Source organism: Petaurus breviceps, unplaced genomic scaffold (assembly GCF_028583685.1).
Source record: "Petaurus breviceps papuanus isolate PSGF00001 unplaced genomic scaffold, PetGlider_PUasm1.0 118, whole genome shotgun sequence".
Lineage (NCBI taxonomy): Eukaryota > Metazoa > Chordata > Mammalia > Diprotodontia > Petauridae > Petaurus > Petaurus breviceps.
In genome coordinates this window covers 8,575,852-8,597,626 of record NW_027185616.1, presented here as the reverse complement: position 1 = coordinate 8,597,626, position 21,775 = coordinate 8,575,852, and the positions used below count along the sequence as shown (strand labels likewise).

Sequence of the window (21,775 nt, the reverse complement as noted above, 5' to 3'; positions counted from 1 at the left end):
AGGATGGTGGTGTCTGTGACAGTAAGAGGCAAGTTTGAAAGAAGGATGGGTTTAGGGGAGAAGATAAAGAGATCTGCATCACAAATCACAACCTACCCAAGCCTGCCCATCCTGTGTGACTCACCTAGTCCCACCCAAAATGCAGGGATAGGGGTTAACGGGGGCTCTTCCTGGTAATCGCCTCAGAACACAAAGTCTGTCCCTCCAAGGGGCACTGCAGCCAAAAAGTGATTTGAAGGGGAGGGTGGGCATAAGGGAAGAGAGAATTTTCGCATTAATACCTGCATGATGACTGCTATGGGTTGCTAGGTAGTGGTTACATAATAGCTTCCTTGAGGAAAGGATGCCAGAATCAGAAGAGGTTGGGAGCTTGCAAATCAAAGGACGGGGCAGAATGGGTGAGCACTGAGATAATAGGTGTGGTTGTGTTCGGGATCTTCTCACCCTCAGAGGCAAGGGAGATGAAGAGAGGTAGAGAGAGGAGAAAAGAGAGGTAAGACAGGGAGAGAAAGCAGATGGGGGCAAAACAAGGAAGGTGGATCGTGAGGGCAGCATAGAATAATGATGGTTGGATTGGACTCGGGGCTATGATGCTTGCTAGCTGTGTGACTGAGCAAAAACAGAACCTCTAAGTCAGTTTTCTTATTTATTAGACTTCAGTTGCTTGAGGGCAGGGATTGTCATCTTTATATGCCCAGCACCTATCCCAAAGCCTCGAACATAATTTAAAGTCAAATAAGAAATGTTTGTTGAGCACAACTGTACCCATGAAGATGTTTCCACAGGAGCACCAGAAGACAATGGCTTCACAGAAGCTAAGGGAAGAGAAATGATGGTCAAAAATATCAAATGTTGCAAAACCTTTAAGAAATGAAATAGGCCATTTAATTTGAAAGTCAAGTTGAGGCAGGGGACAGAGAATCTCTCTATCCCTAAACCAACTAGCACAGGCCAAGCCCAAACCATATCAGCTCATTTTCATCTCAAGGCCATTGAGTTCAGGTTGTATCCAAACTTAGGTGGATATTTTCTCTGCCAGTACCTTTAGTACCTTTCACCCTAAATGGCTCAAAGCACCTTGTTAGCCATTTCATACCTCTCTGATTCTAAGCAAGAAAAAATGATGACTAAAAATCTGAAAGCCCTAATGGTCTAAATAAAGCTCAACATCACATCCTTCCTACTCCATTTTATCACTTACTGTCTAAAAATGTGCTCCGCATGATGTTCAATCTGCCCCCTCTTATTTATCTATACTAGATGGAAAATAACTCCGTACTACTTAAGTATCTTTCTTTTTGCACTTTCAGACTTCCTTTTTAAAAGAAAAAGAATCCATCTTTCTTTGTAAAACACATCGTTTTGCTCTGAACCTAGCTGCTAGACCTGAGGTTATTCTTGACCACAGTCAAAAGTCTGGTATCTAAAAGGATAATTTCTCAAATAATTCCATTTTACCAGGTCAGTAGACAGCTCCACCCTTCTCCTAAGAAATGACTGAGAAAGAACTGCCCGAAGAAAAGGCATGGGTATTCTCCATTCTCCACAACCCTGAGTGACTCAGCACGATGGGGTCCTGGTTCCCAGTGCTCTGCCTTCCTGAGGAAGTCTCTTGTAACATGTGAAGAAGCCTCTATTATGACACACTGTAGCAGCAGACCAGATTCTCCATAACACCACTTTTATTGCCAAGTTGAATTTACAAGGAAGTTCCAGTTTTCATTTCCACCCTCATGCTTAGTACACATGAACTGTGACTCATGCCAGCAAATGCAGGTACTTCCCTAGAATGGGCCACATTTTCAGTAATATCTACTGTACCAAGATTTCCCAAATAGATGCTCCTCTCCAACACCTAGTATTTACATCTATTATTTAAAGGAACATAATGTATTTTTTACATTCACTCCAAACATTTAACATGACTTAGATTAAATATATTTATTGCCTCTAGAAAAAGATCAGAATTAAATTTTCCCTGTGTTTTTGTTTTTACCAGTGCATCTTCAGAACTGTTATCAAGTATTACACATCACCTTCCTTAAGTATGTGCACCCTACCGCTTACCTGATCCTTTTTGTTTTGCTCAATGAATGCTTACATAGTATATAAATGTTGGTCACCCTCTTTGGAAGATAAAAGAGGCATCTCCCCCCTCCCATTGCAGTGAAGAGCAAATAAAATAAGACAGTAAAATACAATGTGTTTTTAAATGAAAAGTTAAATGAAATCAATTTTCAACCTCTGCTCTGTCTACAGGGATTAGCTCTGCCAAATTTGGTTCTCTTTAAATTACAAATTTTTGAAAGGCATATTTCATGACATCACATCCACTGAACAATCATAGTAGCAACACACCTGCCTCAGCAGTGACCCATAACAAAAGTCCAAGTCGCTTTGGCTTGCCAATTTTCCCAAGAGGTCCTAGAGCAGGGCATTGTATTTTCCTTTTATTCCCATAACCTCCTCTCCCCATTTCTCCAAGGAACTCGAAGCAATAAAAGCACAGGTCACTCTCCCAACGTTCTTCAGAAGATCAGGTCGGAGGAATTCATTACGTTTGCTATCACCAGGAGGCCAGGTGAGTTAGCTTTTAGCTACCTTTTAAGATTTTACATAATCCAACTTGTTGGGAGTGGTTTGGCTGTACACCAAAACCCTGGAATTAAGCCTAGCCCAGGACCAGAGCTGGTTAGATTACAGGTTTCAGAGAAAGCCTGGAGGAATTAAAGGCAAAGTGATTAATAACCTTGCCCCTCTACTCTGGCAAATTAACTTCTGTTTCCACATCAAGGGTTAGGTCAAGAAGTAAAAGAATTGGAATAGGGCTGAACTAAGGCCTATACCTGTATTTCCTGCAGGTGATACAAAGTAGGGTTTAAAGATTTTCTGAACTGAATTCCAAGGATTTGGGTTTAGGACCCAAACTTTAGAGGGGTCATATAACAATTCCAAAGTTTTTCCTAAGGCTAACCTAACTGTCCAGTACAAAGGACCATGAAGATTTCGTCTACTTAGATATGGTATTTGTGTTAATATGAATTAAATAATCTAATAAAAATGTAAAATGATGTGGGAAGCAAAGATTTATCTCCACAGCAAGACAAAACCCTTGTAATGATTGGCTGAAAGCTTATAGCAATAAGAATGGTAGCAACTGTGTTGGACAGTTCTGCCTCCTCAACCTCAAGCTTGCTGTTGGCTTTTGGTATGAAGTCTGCAGCTGTTCTTGTAGTTTAAAACAAATTAAATATACTAGAGTCCAAAGGGTCCCACAGGCATTCAAGTATTCTTAAGAGTCAATATCATCTGGACAGTCTGCAGCAGAGTTAGAGTGCCAAGATTTTTGAAATTTATTGGAGAAGAACAATCATGCTCACTCCTCTTAGTGTGTGCAACATTATGGTGAAGTATATTCTGAGGTCCTTTGATTTTCTTACTATTCGATCAAATAAATGAGACGGTTTGTTTAAACACTGTTTTGAGAACCTACTTCATACAAAAATCTGGGTCCTACCTATTCTGTTCATTCAAAATTACTTGAAATTGTCTGGCAGTAGGGAAGATGGCCTATGATCCTACTAATACTTTATGTTAAACAAGTATCTTGGGAAGAAAAAAATGGAGGGAATACATTAAATCACAAAAGCTGCTCAATTCAATCCAGCCTTAATTTCTTAGAATAGTTATTCCCTGAAAAGAAGGAATTTATGGGCCTTCGATAAAAGGATACAATTTGCATTCAAGAAGAGCCAAAGTACACCAGTCCCATTATAGATTCTCAAGGGTACACGGAACTAGACAGAAAATACTTAAAAATCAGAGGGACTCCACGACCAGAGATCCCACAACTCGCATTTTCTTTCATGGCACTCCGATAAGACGCTTGGTGAAACCGCGTCATTTCAGTAAATAGGGCTCTATAGGGTTTCTGGTAGAGACAGCTTTCATTTTTTTATTTCTGGGAAAGTATTGTCATTCCTTTTCTTCTTTGAATGACAATGGCCTGGGAAAGTAGCTGTGCTTCTCCATTTTCTATTGCCAGAAAAAATAAGCACAAATAATTTCAAAAACAGAAGTAGCATACTTCTCAGAGGTTTACTGGCTTCCAAGAGGGTAAGAGGGAAACTCCATGTGTATGAAATATATGAAATGTTGCCCTCCCCTGATATACTCATGCTGCTGTAAGAAGAAAATGAGTAAACACTGAATAATTAGCTGTTTGAGGGGGGAGGGTCACCCATTCCTTTATTCATTTATTTCCAACAATCATCTTTTGCCCTTTTCTACCTGCCACCCCTTTCTTTGTAGGGGAACACATGATATTTCCTGTAACTATGGTTTTACTGTCTTTGCAAGGGCCTTATTCACTTCTGCTCAAACAGTATCTGTTTCAGACTGGATGTTTTCTTTCTCAATAGGAGGGTCCACCTGATGTCATGTTTCTGATTGGAGGGATGAAGGATGAAACTAAGTGGGAGATCTATTTGGAGTGACTTGGTACCCAGACTTAATTTTTTTTTTTTACTTGTTTATCCACTGCTTACGACTCTTTTAGGTCATTTCTATTCCAGTGACGTAAAAATCTGAGTTTTAGCAGGTCAATAGGCTATATCATAGAACTAGTCTGAAAGTTGCTGCAAGGACACTGCTCCACTAGTTGATCACATCTTCAGAGATGTGCCAGGGATAATCTTCGATGGCTTCACCAGAAGTTCAAAGTCAATAGCAGTGTAAGAATTACTATCGACACATCTGATGGACAGATTCTTCACCCAAAAAGAAGAGTCTTTTGGTTTTACAGTTGAATGGATTGAGATGAATACTATATTAACTATTTGTGGATGGTAAACAATTTTGCTTTGTAGAAAGATATATAATCTTTAGTTTAATTTTAAATATACCAATGTGTTCATCCACATCTAAACCAAAATGTGATGTTGAAAGGATGAAAGAGGAAACACAGTCTTGTCTTGTTTTACAAACAAGCCTGCACATCTGTACAGTGGTTGAGATGGTAGGGGGGAGAGAGCAACTGAGTCACATCCCTCCAGACTGCAAAAGCCTCCAATGTCACAACCACTGAGATTAGCAGCTGGCTCTTGGATTTTTACCTCTGTGAATGAATAAATAAGATTGGTGTTATGGGCAAATTCAGTAGACTTTTTGTGTAAAATATAGGAAGTCTATTCTGTAGTCCTCGTGGTTTTCCACATTTCTTTCTTGGCCCCATATAGAGATGGCAATAACTAAAGGGGAGGCTCACAACACAGTTTCCATTTGGTTACAGAAAAAAGCCTGAGTAGAAGATTTCTCTGAATTATTTTATCTTTTCAAGAAAAGATATTCTCATTAAAGAGTAAAACAGGGCTTCTTGGCTGTGACAAAGAAACCCACTATACATGTTATCTTCAAATCCCTTCTCTGTTTGAAAAAGAATCTAGGCTTTCTAGGCAAGGTGCTTTTTCATTCAATCAGCATGCAGAGTTGGGTTGGTGAGTAATGAAGCCATAAATGTCACTTAAGAAAATGTAGCATACCATACCTTCTTCATAGACAGCTTTGTAAAGACAGGTAAGACCAAGATAAAAAAATTAGACGTTATGCTCTTAGCATTACAAGAAACTTCAGGAATGAGGTGGGGGCGGTTTTTCTTTTTTTAAATAAATGTTTCTAGTCTGATATCAAATGCTGAAATAAATATTACACCAATGAGACATCACTACAGTTCATCTTGTTTTGAGTATCTTTTGAAACAACCTCATCCACTGCTGTTCAATAAAATCTGTTGGGTCAACTCAAAATGAACAAAATGAAAATAACGACTTCAGCTGAAGTTTTTCTGATGGTGGGTTTGACATAGCTATAAGAGCCTTTTTTGTTTTTGTTTTTTGCCTCTTTCTGGACAAGTGTTTTGTGTCTGAAGTCTAACAAAAAGAATAACAATATCACACAGAAGTTTCTTCTTTTGGCAGCAAACATGGAACAGCATCACACAGGTAGTCTGGAGAAACTCTGTCTTCATCAATTTCTTAGATGCCTGTTTTTTTCTTACATACAACATGAGAAATGTGAATCTGAAAGGAGAACTGGGTTTCTTTTGAGAGACAGAGACAATATCTGTTAGGATAGGTTACTGCCGTTAAAATCCTGGCTGTTTCACAAGTATTCTTCATGCAGCTACCATTTAGTTCTTATAGCTTTTTAGGGGGCCACAAATAAAAACAGAGCAGAATCAACTGCATCACTGTTCCGACTGATCTGCTGGCTCATGAGGGGCAATTTCACCCTCCATCACTTTGTAAGTTTCCATCTGTGTGGAAGACTGAGGGGTGCAGGTAAAAGAGTGGAGGCTATGTGGGTCAACTGGAGGAACCAGCGTCAAGGATTCCACACTAAGAGCATCTGTAGTGTCATCAGAAATGAGAGAGATGGTGGGCTGCTGGGCAGGAATCAGGCTGGGGGACAGGATTGCAGTTTCCACTTCTGAACCCTTTCCAAGGCTCTTGATGGACTTGGAAGTTGTAAGGATTTCATTAACAATCACCACTTGGTCAGGAAAGGTTAGCGGGAGCTGCTGGGGAGCCATAGCATCATCTAGTAGAGAAAACAAAGAAATACTTAATACAATACCATTTTTTTCCATCTGAGGTCCTGAAGACTCTATACTCTCTCTTGAAAACAGTTCCCTAAAGACTGATTAAGCCATGTGAAAAAGGGATGCAAGAAGTAGCCAATTATCTGGCAAGCAATTTGCCTCTAACAATCTTTCTGTATGCTCGAAAGTAAGCATATCAAAATACTACCTCTAGGTGTGATGCAAATCTGCATTACTATGACTATGTAGATATTCTGGAACACATACATAATTACAGGTGGCTAATAACATTATAACAACACTGCAGTGCAGAGACATGGATGTGGGCATGCTTTATGTGTGGCTGGATCCTGGCCAGAGCACATTATTAAGGAAGCAAACTAGCTCAAATAAACTTATGAATATATTTCAAGTCTGTATAATGACCATTTCCAGAAACTAAATTTGGTGAAATTTGCTCAGGGTTGGTGTGGGAGGTCAAACTGTGAAATCACAGAGGAAAAAAAAAAAAGGCAGGCCTAATTCTAGAGAACTTTTCAGTTTATACAAACCCTGGACTGTGGTTAGTTTCACACTGGTATACATAAGTGCTGAGTTAGCAATCAGAGAGGGACCTCTAATAGTCAAACTCCATTACTAGAGTGATTATTCTCCACTGGGACTATGGAAGAGAGCCATTTCGGGGGAAAGGAGAGGCTTTCCACCTAATGAAGTTATTTTAGGAGCTGCAATTTCTTTTTTGGTACTTTTCAAAATGCTGATTAAATTACAGACAAATTACCTATTTGCCTTCCAGTGAGTGTTTCACATATACAGAAACACTCAATAAGACTGGAGTTCATTTTAAATACATCTTCCAAGATTCCAGATGATGGTAATTTAAAAAACCATTATAATGATGCAGACATTCTGTTAAGAGAAATAATTTTTATTTATATGGATCTTCATTTCATGGATACCATTTAATTACACCGGCCATCTGCAGAAGAACCTCTAATGAATTTTATTTCTGATGATGCACTGGGATCTTAAGGATGATTTAGAAATCTGTTTCACTATGATTCCTGTTGGTTTTAATCAAAGAAAAACAAAACAAAACTTAAGCAAAAACTAAAGCTATAGCAAAGGACAGAAAACAAAACAGTATGGAAAAACAGAATGGAAACAGGAAAATCCTGATTAATGCTATTTCAAAGAGGAAAAAAAAAACAAATACGAAATTTATCTCTGACAGAACCAATCTACATTCTTCTAATAAGACTGCCAAATGAAAATATGCTCTCAACTTGATTTTTTTTAAAGATTAGTCTTTAAAAAGCAAAAAGGAAAAATAAGTATCTTGGCTTTAGAGTTTATCTTGAGTAGATGCAAGAGGCAACAGGGCAGTGGTGAACAATAGCAGAAAAAGTTTAAGGCAAAAAACCAGATGAAGAAATGCTGCGCAAACACTGAACATGAATTCTGATTTCTCTGAATTTCAACTAACTCATTCTAATTGGTAAGAGACTTCGGGTTGGTCCCCTGACTTGATACACCCACAGGCCTACCAACTCTTCATTTCACAGTTTCCCTCTAATCTGGTCTAACTTTCTAATGAGGTGAATACAAAGGCTAATACCTGTATAATTTAGGGGCTGATAAAGCAGTTTGCAATTGATAAAGGGTCAAACTGCACATTTAGGTAATCCCAACAGCAAAATGCAGGTACACTTTGTAGGTGCAACTCTCAAAATTTTTTTTCAATGGTTTCCTACATGTTGAACTTTGTGCTTAATGTAGTCTTTGGATACACAGAAGAAAACTACTTAGAAGTGGCAAATCTCACAGCCCAGATTTTTGAACAATGTCACAAATGGAGGGTTCTTTGATGATAGGAAGAATAAACAATGTTAGATTTTGCAGCAAAAAAATCTAACTATAGTTTAAAAACTGGTTTAGTCTAGAAAATGAACCTACAATTTATAGAAGAGTTGTTTTTCACTGAAAAATCACTTCAGTATCTTGTAAAGGAATATCTCCTTATTCTTCCCTGAACAGTCACACCATTCCTAATTCTAGCCAAGTACCTCCTTGGTTGTGACATAACTTATCAGTGCAGGGGTGAAGGGGAAGAGGAGAACTTTGTTAGGCCTTTCTAAAGGAGAATGAGGACTAACGTTCCTCCCAGTCACTCGTAAGAAGAGCGCTTCTGCACTGACTGCCCCATTGGCACTCCCGCCAGCGCCACCAAGACGGCCGCGGGCTTCTCAGTCTAACAAAGTGCTATCATGGTTATGGCCCAGGAAACACTGCGTTTGAGGAGAATGCCGACCATGCGAGCAAAGGCATATGAGACTAAAGTGTGTAGAGTCTTGGACTGAGCAATGAATTTTTAATTGGTTTTATCAGGCACATAGTACCTACCACACCACAGTGCTATGCATCCTATGGACAAATTACTAAATGCTTGTCGCCTGAGGGCCTGGAATAAAAGACTTTGATTTACTGTCCTATGACAGAAAGGCACAGAGTAAAGTCACATAGAAAATCAAGAAAGAGGGAAAAACCCAAAGGGAAGAAGCTTTTAAATAAAAAGAAGTCAAAATACTACCAACGGACAAAAGAAATAATAAACTACTAGAACACAACTTAGAAACCAAACAAGAAATATAATTTGCAAAGGTTAAAATGTTTTAAGTCCACAACAAAGGTACTAGCAAAGATTCTTGTCAATGGCACATAATCAATCAAAATGTCTAGTATTATGAAAACTATAATGTAAAAGAAGGGAAAATGATAAGCATATTAATATTTATAAGAGAAATTATTGTTGCGCTAGGACTCCTACTGTTTTAATGACATTTATTACTTCAAGTAGAACAAACAAAAAAATAATTCCATAATAACATCTGACTGCTTGGTTAATTCTTCTTTTTCTTTCATATGCTTCATATTTTATTTCATATTTCATATTTCATCTCCTGACTTCCCCCCACCGAAAAAAGACCCCCAAAACAAAATCTCCACACCAAACTTGAATTGGGGTAACCCTGAAGAAATTCCATTTGGAAATTTATGAACATGGAATAAGCCTGCTGGTGAAAAGGTTTGTGCCAATCTTGACTTTGACACTGTATTTCATAGAAATGGGCATCATTCCAGGTCTGCACAAATTTGGCTTAGAACTGAGCCTGAAGTACGTTATTAGTCTCTAAGTATTTCATTCTACCAACTAGACAGAGCCAAAAAGATAATTTTAAGAAAAGTTTCTACATGAAAGCTTATAAAGAGCCAATTATGATGAACTATGTTGAAGTTTCGAATGATGTTCTTAAATCATATAGCCAAATGCTTTCAAAGTTCTGCTGGTTGATGCTTTTTTAGACAGTGTGTCCCACCTGTACCTGAGCAAGTCATGGTTGTTAGTATGGAAATACAGCATGGCTTTTAAAGGCTGTGAGCTCATGAAGTCTAATGGAGGAACCTGCCTGAATTGATTTTGCGTGAGTTGCCGTGGCAGCTGCTGCTTGAAGACCTAAACCCAGTGTCCACCATGACTGTCAGCCTCCGACAGACTGAACACTCGCCGTCGTCCTTTCCTGCCAGACCTTACTAAAGGAAAACACAGCGACAGATCATAGGAAGCCTTTAACAGTGGAACAGAGAAAAGGGAAGTGGGAATGGACACAGGATAAATGTTACGATACCAACAACAAAACAGTAAGAGATGCAGTGTAACATTTGCTCATAACTGCTGGTGTCTAGTGCTATTTATGAAGTCGTGCTTAGCATGCAGATTAAGTAAAGCTACTGAAAAGAAAAATGACATCTAAGAAGGAACATATCCCCCGCCAATCATAGTTCTTAACAGTGTAAAGATAATGAAGCATCAGGCCTGTTGGGAAAGGAAACAAGATTTTTGGTTCAACAATATTTAGCCTAGGTTTCAAAGTTCAACAGACTCAGGTAAAAAACATCTGGTGGATTTCAGATGTGAACCAGCAGTTAAGAAATGATAGTTTTACATATGGGACGGAGTAGGGAGGTGGAGCTGAGTGGGGGGGAAAGTTGGGAGGGAGGGGCCAGCCAAACCAACTAAGTGAAACAAGCATATTTTTAACACTGATTAATAAAGCAGACAACTATCAGTCACATCAGGAAAATTACAAAACTGTTCTCTGATGAGTGAACGATCAAAGCTGGAGTTACAGGGCAGGGTTTATATGATAGCCTCTAGATATTGTAATACACTAAATTAATAACATTTTAGGGCTGGAAGGCCCTTTGAGCTCACCTAGTCCAACCCCTTTCTTGGCTCAGATGGGTGAAATGATTTACCTGAGGTGACACAGCTTGTAAGTGGCAAGGGAGGATTAGAACAGAGGTCATCTCTTAGCCTGTTTTGTGTTCTATTACACATGGTGCTTGTGGGTACCCACGTTCCCTTAAAGGATCCTCAGATTAATACCTTTTAAAAAGCAAGGGCAAAAGACTTCAACACAAAGGGCCTAAAGTGAAATATGGTGCTATTCCAACTGTAAGAAAAGCTTAGTGACATATCTTGTAGTAAGGGAAAATTTCATTGCCTTTGAAAGAAAGATTTGAACCCTAAATTAATGAAATTAAGGACTCTGTATGGATAGAGAAACAAACCACTGACAGTCTGCAAACTCATGGTCTCTCAGGAATGGCCTGTGCTGACTTTTTCATATTAGGTAAAGGACATTCCAATCTATAACTTTTTTTTAAAGGATTTCTTCCTATGTCCTCCATGTCATTCTTTTCATATTTTTTTTCAAGGAAACTTGGAGAAATTCAAATGAAGCTGCATTTTATAGCTGGACATAACTTTAAAATGGCTATGATTAAAAAAGAACATGAACTACGCCCAATACCCCATTTCAGCTTCATCATAAAGCAGACTTTGCCCTTACCCAGTAAGTAGCACATCCAAAAACACATTAAAAAAATCTTAAAATATGGATACCAGAGGCTAAAACACAACTTGGACATTTAGGGAAACCTACGTACTTTAGAGGACGTTTGCCTAAGGACACTATATGCTAACCAAATCACAAGTATTAATGAAGGAAAACCCCCCCCAGTAAAATCACTTAAGCACATTTCTAATGGTCTTATGTTTATTTCTACCATTAGATCTATTTCCCTCTTTCTTATTGAATGATCTTTGCTATTTAGGTTTCTCAAAAACTGTAAAATACTATTAAAAAATGCAAGATGCACCTGATCCCATACTTGTCTAAAAAGGGGTCAGATTAAAGGCTATTAGACTACTTATATTTGGCCTGTCACACAAATGACTCTTGGCTTTCAGCCTAACAGTCAAAAATTTTAATTTCTTTAACAAGAAAGTGTTTTGCTAACCACTGACCTTTTTAGGGATCTCAAAGCACTCAGTTTAAAAGGCTAAATAACATGGAAATTATAACATTAATAATTATCTTGGCGCACTGCTTTTTAATATAAAAAGAATGTGTAATTGGACATCTTTGGTCCTAAACAGATTTTTCAGTGTTTAACCTCCTAAGAAGCAGCATTTTCTCCCTCCTAATTTCATCACAGACTGGCTTCCCAGTCGATGTGGAAATATTCACTCTTAAAAGGTAGTACAATATTTATTGCTAAATCACTATTACATACAATATCGCTCTTTAATACGACAGAGAATGAAACTGAAAAGATCTCCATAGAACTATAAGAATGCACAAGCTGACAGGACAAGTTTCCAAAAGCGACTCGTCTTCAGCTCTGAGCGCTGAGCTTGAGAGTTGGCGCACCAGCATGCTCACAGAAGAACACGAGTAAGTCTCAATATGTTTCCAATGGTAATTTTCAGCTTTTGAAAAGGTAGACTGTTTGTAAGACTAAAGAGTCCTATGGACCATTCATGAAACATTTATTAAGGAGGAAGGAGAATATATGACCACAACAACACATTTTTCTGAGAACAGGAAAAACACCAAATAGCAGGATCAAGGTGGGCTGAAAAAGGAGAGTAATGCTGTGTGAGGGCAGACAAAAACATTAGGAGGCAGACAGAAAAGTCTATAAAATTATAGTGTTTGGGAAGAGGATGAAAAATGAATTTGTTTCCCAAATCTTAAGATTCTAGAACAAGTGGTCCCCCATCAAGTTTGAAGGAATTAAACTTAGGATGCACAAGAGAAAGTTAACTAGTTCAAACAGCAGATAGTAGAGGTGGGAACTACAATTATGTTCAAAAAAAGTATAGTCCAGGAGTGACAGACCTACAATCAGATATTCTTGAATCTTTGAGGTTGAGCAAGGACAATCATATCCTTTCACATCACATGTTCTGGTCATGACTGGGATAGAACCATGAGTTTTATTCATGTGAGCATTTAATATACTAGTTCATGGAGTTTTTGCTTAAGATGAATAATTCTATCAAATGTTTTCTAGATGTTTGAGTTTGCATATTTTAGCATGACTTTGAATCTTCAGTGAAAGATAAACTATGTTCCATTCATTTGTGCTAAACTCACATGGAAGACCACTTGAGGGATTACTAATGGTCATTATCACTGGCATAAGGCTGATTTTCAAAACTTTATTTTGAGTAGGTCACGATGAATGATGACCCTGATCATTCCCTATGTGTATAGTTCAACTCTAAGGAATGGTTTAAGACAAGGATATACATATGAGTAACCAAAATCCCAGACATCTTACTTAAGAGAGTTTCACGATAAGGGAAAATCTAGTTCAATAATTCAGTGAGTGCTTTGAGCATATCAAGCCATTGTTCAGTACACATGGGGGTTTACTGACTCTAGAAGGCTACATAAACAGCAACAAAATTCATCTGATTCAGCACTGCTGCCCTCAAAAACCATTCCAACAATAACTAGCAAGAGTGGATAGAGCATTTTTCTACTGTATAAAATGATTTCAGAAAATGGTTGGGAGGGCTGACTGAGGTGGTGCTCTATTTGGTTTGTTACAAACTAGGATAGTCTGACAAGAAATGTCGAGAAAATCACAACCCCCTTCATCAGAGGGCACAAAGTGTGGTGGTAAAATGTTGTTATAGCTGTGGCTAAAGGTCAGAAAGCTGTGCCTCTGGTAAGAATCCCAAGAACAGACTCCCTAACAGCCAATATGGTGCCAAACAAGTGGCAGAAGGACAGCTATGCCAAGAATAACCCTTCCCTTCTCTTTGGTTGGTGGCTATGTATTTCCCCTCTGCTGTGGTTCAGCATGATACCAACCAGATGCTGGAAACATCTTGCTAAAGGGACATCTCTCCCCTTCCCCCCACCTCCATAAAGAATGGGGAAAACCAATATCCTATTTTCTAAACATAATTGAGTACACCACAAGTTTAGGCCAGAAATTCTACATCTCAACACAAACGTAGGCTTTCAACTGGAGTTGCTGCCAGTTTTCAGGTCTAGATGTTTACACAATTCAGAAATAATCTGGCTCCCATGGGGTAACTTACCTACTTAACAGAGCTCTCGTGTGTACAACACTTCCTAAATTCTCAGGTGCCTGCTAATTGCGAGCTATTCACTACTATCATAACCCTTTGGAAGCAGTTCATGTTCTTTGTTACTTTGCGTCTAGTGATCAATGGAGAGCGAGCAGCCTGTCTGACACACACTGCCCTTCATCATGTGGGTGAGTCATTGTAGTTTCAGGAGAGTCAGGCAGGCAGGATTTACTTCAGTGCTTCCACTGTCAGGGCACATTAAAAATGGTCACCCAATAGATTTCTTCCAGATACAGTGGGATGCACAGAATTAAGGTATATACTTATAAAGTTATGGCCATCAATTATCGACTTAGTACTAAAACCAGCAGAATCATCTAATTATTTTCACCATCATCTAGTTTAATAGCTCCTCATTTTCATAACATAAGAAAACCTGCCATTGGCATGATATGGAGACTGAAGAGGGGATGAGTGTCAAGGGGCTGGGAAAGACTACTAAGAAAAAATAATGCTGGGCATCTGAGGGAAGATATGAAACTCATACACAAGTTATGGTAAGATGAACAGTTAATATATTCTGAATCATGATAAAACAACATATTTTAACAGCTTGGAGAGCTTAGCAGCAAAGTATTACTCATTCATTCACTGAGTTTGGGGGTTCTTAACCTTTTTTTATGTCACAATCCCCCTTAGCAGTTTGTTGAAACCTGTGAACCCTCTTCTCAGAATAAGGTTTTAAATGCATAAATTAAATATATAGGATTACAAAGGAAATAAATTATATTGAAATATGATTATCAAAATAATAAAAATTTAAAAAAGAAACAGGTTCATGGACTCCAGGTTAAGAACCCTTAACAGTTAAAACTTCTTTTATAAAATATCATATATCTATTAGGAAGAGTTCTATATTTGAAATGTAATTATATTTATACACTTGTGACTTTTAAAATGCATAGACTGCAGTATAAGTGCATGAAAATAAAATACTGTACATCTAATACAAATATAAGCATTTTTAAGAAGCTTAACAAAGCCTAAGGTCTGTCTTTGGCTTCTTGATAAAACCAACAAATTTCTAAGAAAACCTGGCAACAACTTGTAAATCTTGAATCAGGTTTCACCATGGCTGTTCTCAAAAGATGGTCAATCACCTCAATTTTCAAGACCAAACTGGGTCAGGAGGGATCAGGTGCTGAATGGAAGAGCATATAAGTGGAGTGGCTTCAGGATGACCTTCCTGTTTGGCCCCTCACTTCAATTCCCAGCAGCTCTCTCAGGCTCATGAATGTCAATAGAAGATCAAAGTAATGGATGCTCAGCAAATGCTATGTGGGGGGTCTCTTGACAGGCTAGAGATACACTGAGCCAAACAAATGGTTGAATGAAAATCATGGCACATTAACCCTTTACTGAGGAACAGAAAACATCAAAACAACTTTAGAGAGAGAAATCTGGAAACATTAGCATACCATTTTCCTGAAGATGAATAAGTGGCATTATTGAGTCACAAACTTGTGTGACTAGACATGAAAATATTATGGAGAGACCATATCTTCACTGTCCCAACAGTGAAACACAGCTTAAGATCTTGTCAAAACTATTTCATTAGGATAAGTAAACTCATAACTTAATAAGAGTCTAAACATGCTGCATGGTTTCTGGGACAGAATTCTTTGGTGATGACAGTACAGGTCATCAACTGTAATATAAATTTAAAATTTAAGCACAGTATTAAAAAAAAATTTATGGTGACAAAATTCATGAAAGTTCCAAATAAGTGAACTTAGTATACTTTCATCCTTATGGATCCCACCCCCCAATTTTTTTGTTTTTACAGTAATATCTGGAACTAATTGAGGAAGAACAAACCTGACAAACTTCATTTCCCTGTAGCTCTCTAGTCAGTGAAGAATATGGTCCAATAATAAGCAGTAGGAGAGATTTAATCAAACTAGGTCAATCTGAAAGCAGGAGCAGGCAAGTCAGCAAGTACCATTCAAATTACCACGAGCAGAAAACAGATCAATGGAAAAAGCAATCCAGAAAGCTAAAACTATATCCTTTAGTGTCTAGGATGATGAATATCTCATGACACCATCTGATCTGGGGGTGGGGAGGCTCAGGGTAGAAGGTTCACTGTATATGAACTGGCCAGTTTCCCAAACAATATTGGTCTTCACAATTTTTTTTTTCCTGGCTGCTACACATTCCCCATCTAGCCCATAAAAAGTATTCAATACCTGATGGGCTTTGTGCTGCAGAAGGAGTGGAAGTGGAGCTGGGTGCAACTGAGTCACAGCGCCCTGTACTCCCACTACCACTGGAACTGCCACTGGAAGGAGATGATGATGACAGGGGTGAAGAACCATGCTGGTTTATACACTGGGCCACAGCAAAACCTGCAAAACAAGACCCTGATATTCACAAACACAGAAAAAAAATCATCCAATCTAAACAGGCAAAGATGACGTTAAGATGGATTGGAAAAGCCAAAGGATGAATGTTCCTTTCAGAAAATCTATAATTCTACAGATCAAATAAACAACAAAAACCATTACTTGTATCAATGAACAAAATTCTAAGCTCAAGCCAGTGGTCCACATGATTCAAAGAACATTTGACACAACAAAACTGAAGTGCAATTAAAGAATCTGGATAGCTCTCTAGAGTTTGTTGTAATGGTTTTAACCTGTTATTAAAAAAAATATTTTAAAATGAAAATTTCATAAAGGAAACATGCTGGTTGCAAGCAAGAGAACAGAGATGATTGAATACAGGAATGGGAATTACAAATCTAAGTTCCTGATGTTGGCTCCACAATGAATTTAGTAAGCAGGTCACTCAAAGCTCTGTGTTTCAGAATATTCTTAGGATACTGTGCCTTCAAGTACATTGGTGGTAGCTCTTTAATGAAAAGAGTTCTAACTCTAAAGTACTTTACAAATGTGAACCATCACATGGAAGGTTAAGGACACAAACACAGGAATGAATACAAGGATTGATGACTTGATCTGCTGATGAGTTATCTGAGGATCACCAGCTTGGTCAATTCTCAATCCAAATATGGCTTGTGGTACAAAGAAAGCTTTCTATCAAAAACCATAAAAAGAATAGCTGCAGAACACACCTCACAACAACTGTGAAATTTGGAATATTAGCAGATTTAACATTTTCTCTGGCACATAACTTATACAAAATTTAGAACCTATAATAGTCTGATCTTTTCCCTTTTAGTAGGGATGTACTTTTATGAATTAAGTGCTGGCTCTCTAAAAAAGAACAGCTTTCAGTTAAGTGAATGTAGTAAACAGAAAACAATAAATCTCACACTTGAAGAAGTCGTTTGTAAAGAAGTAGAACAGCGGGGCGGCTAGGTGGTGCAGTAAATACAGCACTGGCCCTGGAGTCAGAAGGACCTGAGTTCAAATCTGACCTCAGATACTTGACACACTTAGTAGCTGTGTGACTTTGGGCAAGTCACTTAACCCCAACTGCCCTCCAAAAAAAAAAATAGAACAGGAGTGTTCATCCATGGGTAATATATGCTTTTGTTTAGATTCCCAACAATTTCATAGTTCACTCTAATGAGTATCAAGCAGCTCAGCTCTTAATTTGGGGTATGACACTAACGCAAGAACAAATGAGTGATCACAAGATCATCTTCATCTGATTACTGTTCCAGGAACATACTGTGCTTATGTTAGACATGAAGCCTTTGTTCATGTTTTCCCTTCTGCCTGCCATACCATTATCCTTCCAATCTACCTATTTCAGTCCTATCCATTTTCCACAGTTTGCCTCCTCCATAAAGCCAGTCTTTTCTAACTATTCTATTCCACAATGACCTCTCCCTTCTATGGACTTACAGCAATTACTATCTGAACCATTCAATTATGCTTAATTAAAGCACTCATAAGTATGTGTCCTGATTCCACAACTGGAATGTAAACTCTTGGAGGGGAGGAATCATGCCCTACGTTTCCTTTACATTCTCCTCAGGACCTGGCATGGTACTATATTTGACTGTATTGAGTACAAAGTACATTCTTAATATGGCCTAATATGTCAATAGCAACAACCAAAAAATAAAAAAAGCAGGAAAAAATGAACTATACCTTTATTAGACTGATAGTGAAAGTCATAAATTTTTTTTTGTCAATAGTCAACAAAAGCTATGAGGCAACTAGGTCATGCTGTGGATAGAGCAAACTGAGAAGCTCATGATTTACTGTGGCTGTAGGGGTGAAGAACTTTGACCTTTACATTGAGTTAAAGACTTCTCCAATTAAGAAGACGACTTTTTGATTTAAAGATTAAGCCAATGTGACCTAGGGGTGGAGAACTCTGACCTTTGTACTTTGTGTCCATTAAGGCCTCCTTAAGGATAATTGAATTAAGGACTTACTAAATGATTGTACTTTGATGAAAACTATGTGGCCATTTTAGCGATAAGTTGTCATGTCATAACACTGTAAATGCTGTACTTTTGGTTTCTGTGAATGTTTTGCCTCAATTTATTGCTGAATAAATAGAGAGCTCACTATACTATGTAAACAGAACCTTGAAGCTGTTCACAGAAGCAGTCCTCTGGAAAGCTGCTTGTGCTTGGCTTCACAACAGCAGAGAACAAAAGAAAACTAACAAGGAAGCAAAGAAAAGATGGACAGCTTTCAACACAAAGCATAGTATTTATTATATAAGTTTTCTTCAAATGGATATATACTTTAAATCCCCTCTTACATTCTGCTATGCACATGACATCTTATTTTTCCTTTTCTTATTATGTATTTAAGTTTCAGTAATAAAAGAGACGAAAAAGTACCAAAAAGCAATCTATCTGGTGAGATTAGCTCAAAAACCAAATGGAAATGAAACTCATATTAACGTGGTGCAAATCAGCTGTGTCAAACTCAAATAGAAAGAATCCCTGCCAGCAGCATAATGACTTAGAAAATTAACATTGTTGTATTTTTTATTTTCATTATTTATTATTTTTGTTTTGTTAAACATTTTCCAATTTTATTTTAATCTAGTTCAGGCCAGTTGTTCTACTTCAACCCTCTCAAGTCTGACATTACTAGTATAAATCATCAACTCAAAGGACAATCCAGGAACTTCAACACAAAAATGGGTTCCAGTATCTCTCTCAGATTTGGCTAAACTGTTCCTGGTAAAACCAGGAGACTGAGGTAACTAAAATATTTTAAATTAATTATTCAAATTTCAGGCAAAAGAGAATAAGTGAAAATGTCTGTGAAACCAGAGAATTGGGCTTGAAGCATTCCTCTGACAACTGTGAGCTCCTAAGTTTTGAAAGTTGTGTCTTTGGCCTCCAAATATTGTCTGCCAAGGACAAAACTGGGAAAATGTTTCTTTTGGGGTAGTACACAGAACCTTCTGCACAGCAATATGATCAAAACTCCCCTCCTTCAAATTCTCTTCCAACTACATTATTTTCCACATAAATCAGAGATCTTCCCTTGTGTTATCAGACATAAACAAAAGTAGATCCTACACTTCTAGTTGGATGAGACTTCAGTTACAAAGCTCTTTCATATACATTATCTCATTTGATCCTTAGAACCACTCTGTGAAGTAAGAGTACTACCACCAGGTTCATTTTATAAGTGGGGAAACTGAGGTTTGGAGAAGAAGGGAGAGAAGGAAATAAGCAGTTATTAAGTACTTAGACACTATGCTAAGTACTTTACAAATATTATGTCATTTGATTCTCACAATAACCCTGAGAGTTAGGGTTATTATCCCCACTTTATAGTTGAGGAAACTGAGGTAGAGATTAAATGTCTTGCTCAAGGTCACACATAGCTGGTAAGCATTTGAGATCAGAATTAAGCTCAGGCCTTCTGGACTCCAGGCCCAGCACTTTACCCACTGAATTACCTACTTGCCTCTTAAGAATGACTGCCCATTGTCACTAGATATTGGCAATAGAGCTGGAATTTGAAACTGTGTTTTCTGATTTCCCATCTAATGTTCTTTTCAATACCATAGTGCTTCTAAAAATGCCCTCAATTAGACTAGGAATGAAGGCATTGTGATAGCTACCAGGACGCAGGGCACAACAAAATGTCCAATTAGTACAAGCAGGCCAATTCTAAGAATCAATCTAGAAGATGTCCAAGCATGTTCTATATGTTGCCACAGACACCCACTAACCAGTACATGCTTGTACAAGTGTCCTACTAAGCCATATGGTGATGACTGAGACTATGCTATGATCTGAAGTACTCGAGCTTTAGACAAACATAATCAGTTAAATTCAAAAGAGTAAATATTGTCCCTGACAACAATGCTGCCTAATCTTTAGGACCAAGTCATGTCCCGCCTCCTCCTGTAAAGTCTCCTTGACTGCGAAAGTTGACATCAATTTCTCCTTGTGTTCTGAGACATATTTGTTCATACCACACGCAGTTTAGTATCTGATAATATTTTTAGTGTGTAATGCTCTCCAACTCTTTCTTGTATGTGAGTCTTGTCTTCTCAATCGGACTGCAGGCTCTTCAAGAGCAGAAGTCATGTTTTATAGCCCTCACAATACCCAAACCTCTGAGGACACAGTGTACACTACACAAATATTCACAGAATTGTTCAAATATTTATTAAGTACCTAGGTGCTAAGTACTTGCTATTCAAAGCAAAACACAAAATCCCTTCCCTCAAGAAATTTACAATCTAATGGGGAGGGGGGGAGGGAGGCAGAGAATAATACACATACACAAATAGAATACAAGATAGAATATGGCTGAAGAAAAGAAGTACAAAGTACTTCAGGAAAATATGAGAGCATCATCACTTTGATTTGGTAGTGGACATTAGTGAAAACTTCACAAACGAGATAGCCCAAACCTGAACTGGGTATTTAAGCAAAAGGATTTCAGTAAGCAGAGATGGGAAAGAGGGCACAGGCAAACAGGTGATAGTTGGTTCCAATATAGGGAGGGAGGAGAAGCCGGGACAAAAATCAGGGACTAGTTTAGAATACAGATTGAATGAAAGGGCATTGTGTGTGGGAATGAAAAGGCTTCCAAGTGCTGTGTGTAAATAAAAACTGGGGTTTTTTTTAATGCTTTATTAACTTCTGATTTACATCATTCGTTTCTGCCAGATTTTGAGTTACAAATTTTCTACCCGTTTTTCCCCTACCCACCACCCCAAAATAGCAGTCCCACAGAATATCCCCTCCTCCAATCTGCTCTCTCCCACATTTTCTCCCATATCCCTTTCAACTTTTCCAGTGGATCTCTATGCCCCAGTGCCTGTATATCTTATTTCCTAATTACAAGTAAGATGGTATTAATAATAGTATATATATATATATATATATATACACACACACACATACATATATATTTGATTTTTAAAACTTTCAATTCCAGATTCATTCCCTTCCTCCCTTGTCACCCACCCTTACTAGGAAGATAAGCAGTTCAGTATAGGCTGTACATGTGTGGCTAATGCAAAACATTAACATAGTAGATATATTGTAAAAGACTGACTATATTTCCCTGCCTCCTATCCCACATCCCACTTGTTCTGTTCTCTACTTTGATCCCGTCCCTTTTCAAAAGTGGGTGCTTCCAACTTCCCTCCCCCCCAAGCCTGCCCTCCCTTCCATTATGCCCCCTCTCATCCTCTTCCTCCCCCACTCTCCTGTAGGGTGAGATACCCTATTTAGTGTGTATGTCATTCCC

The 21,775-nt window shown here is 38.1% G+C and overlaps 1 protein-coding gene across 5 annotated transcripts in view; it reads right to left on the bottom strand.

Annotated features, from left to right (window-relative positions):
• Positions 1-1,664: 1,664 nt before the first annotated feature.
• CLEC16A (C-type lectin domain containing 16A) overlaps positions 1,665-21,775 on the bottom strand; it is a 208,295-nt gene continuing 188,184 nt past the window's right edge. For 4 of the 5 annotated variants that reach the window (XM_069085915.1, XM_069085894.1, XM_069085896.1 and 1 more), the window contains 2 exons: positions 16,304-16,462; positions 1,665-6,597 (listed from right to left, as the gene is read on the bottom strand). In XM_069085915.1, coding sequence (XP_068942016.1) covers positions 6,245-6,597; positions 16,304-16,462 — 512 coding nt within the window. In that variant the 3' untranslated portion in view covers positions 1,665-6,244. The remainder of the gene's footprint in view (positions 6,598-16,303; positions 16,463-21,775) is intronic. The other variant, XM_069085907.1, reaches the window with a different exon arrangement.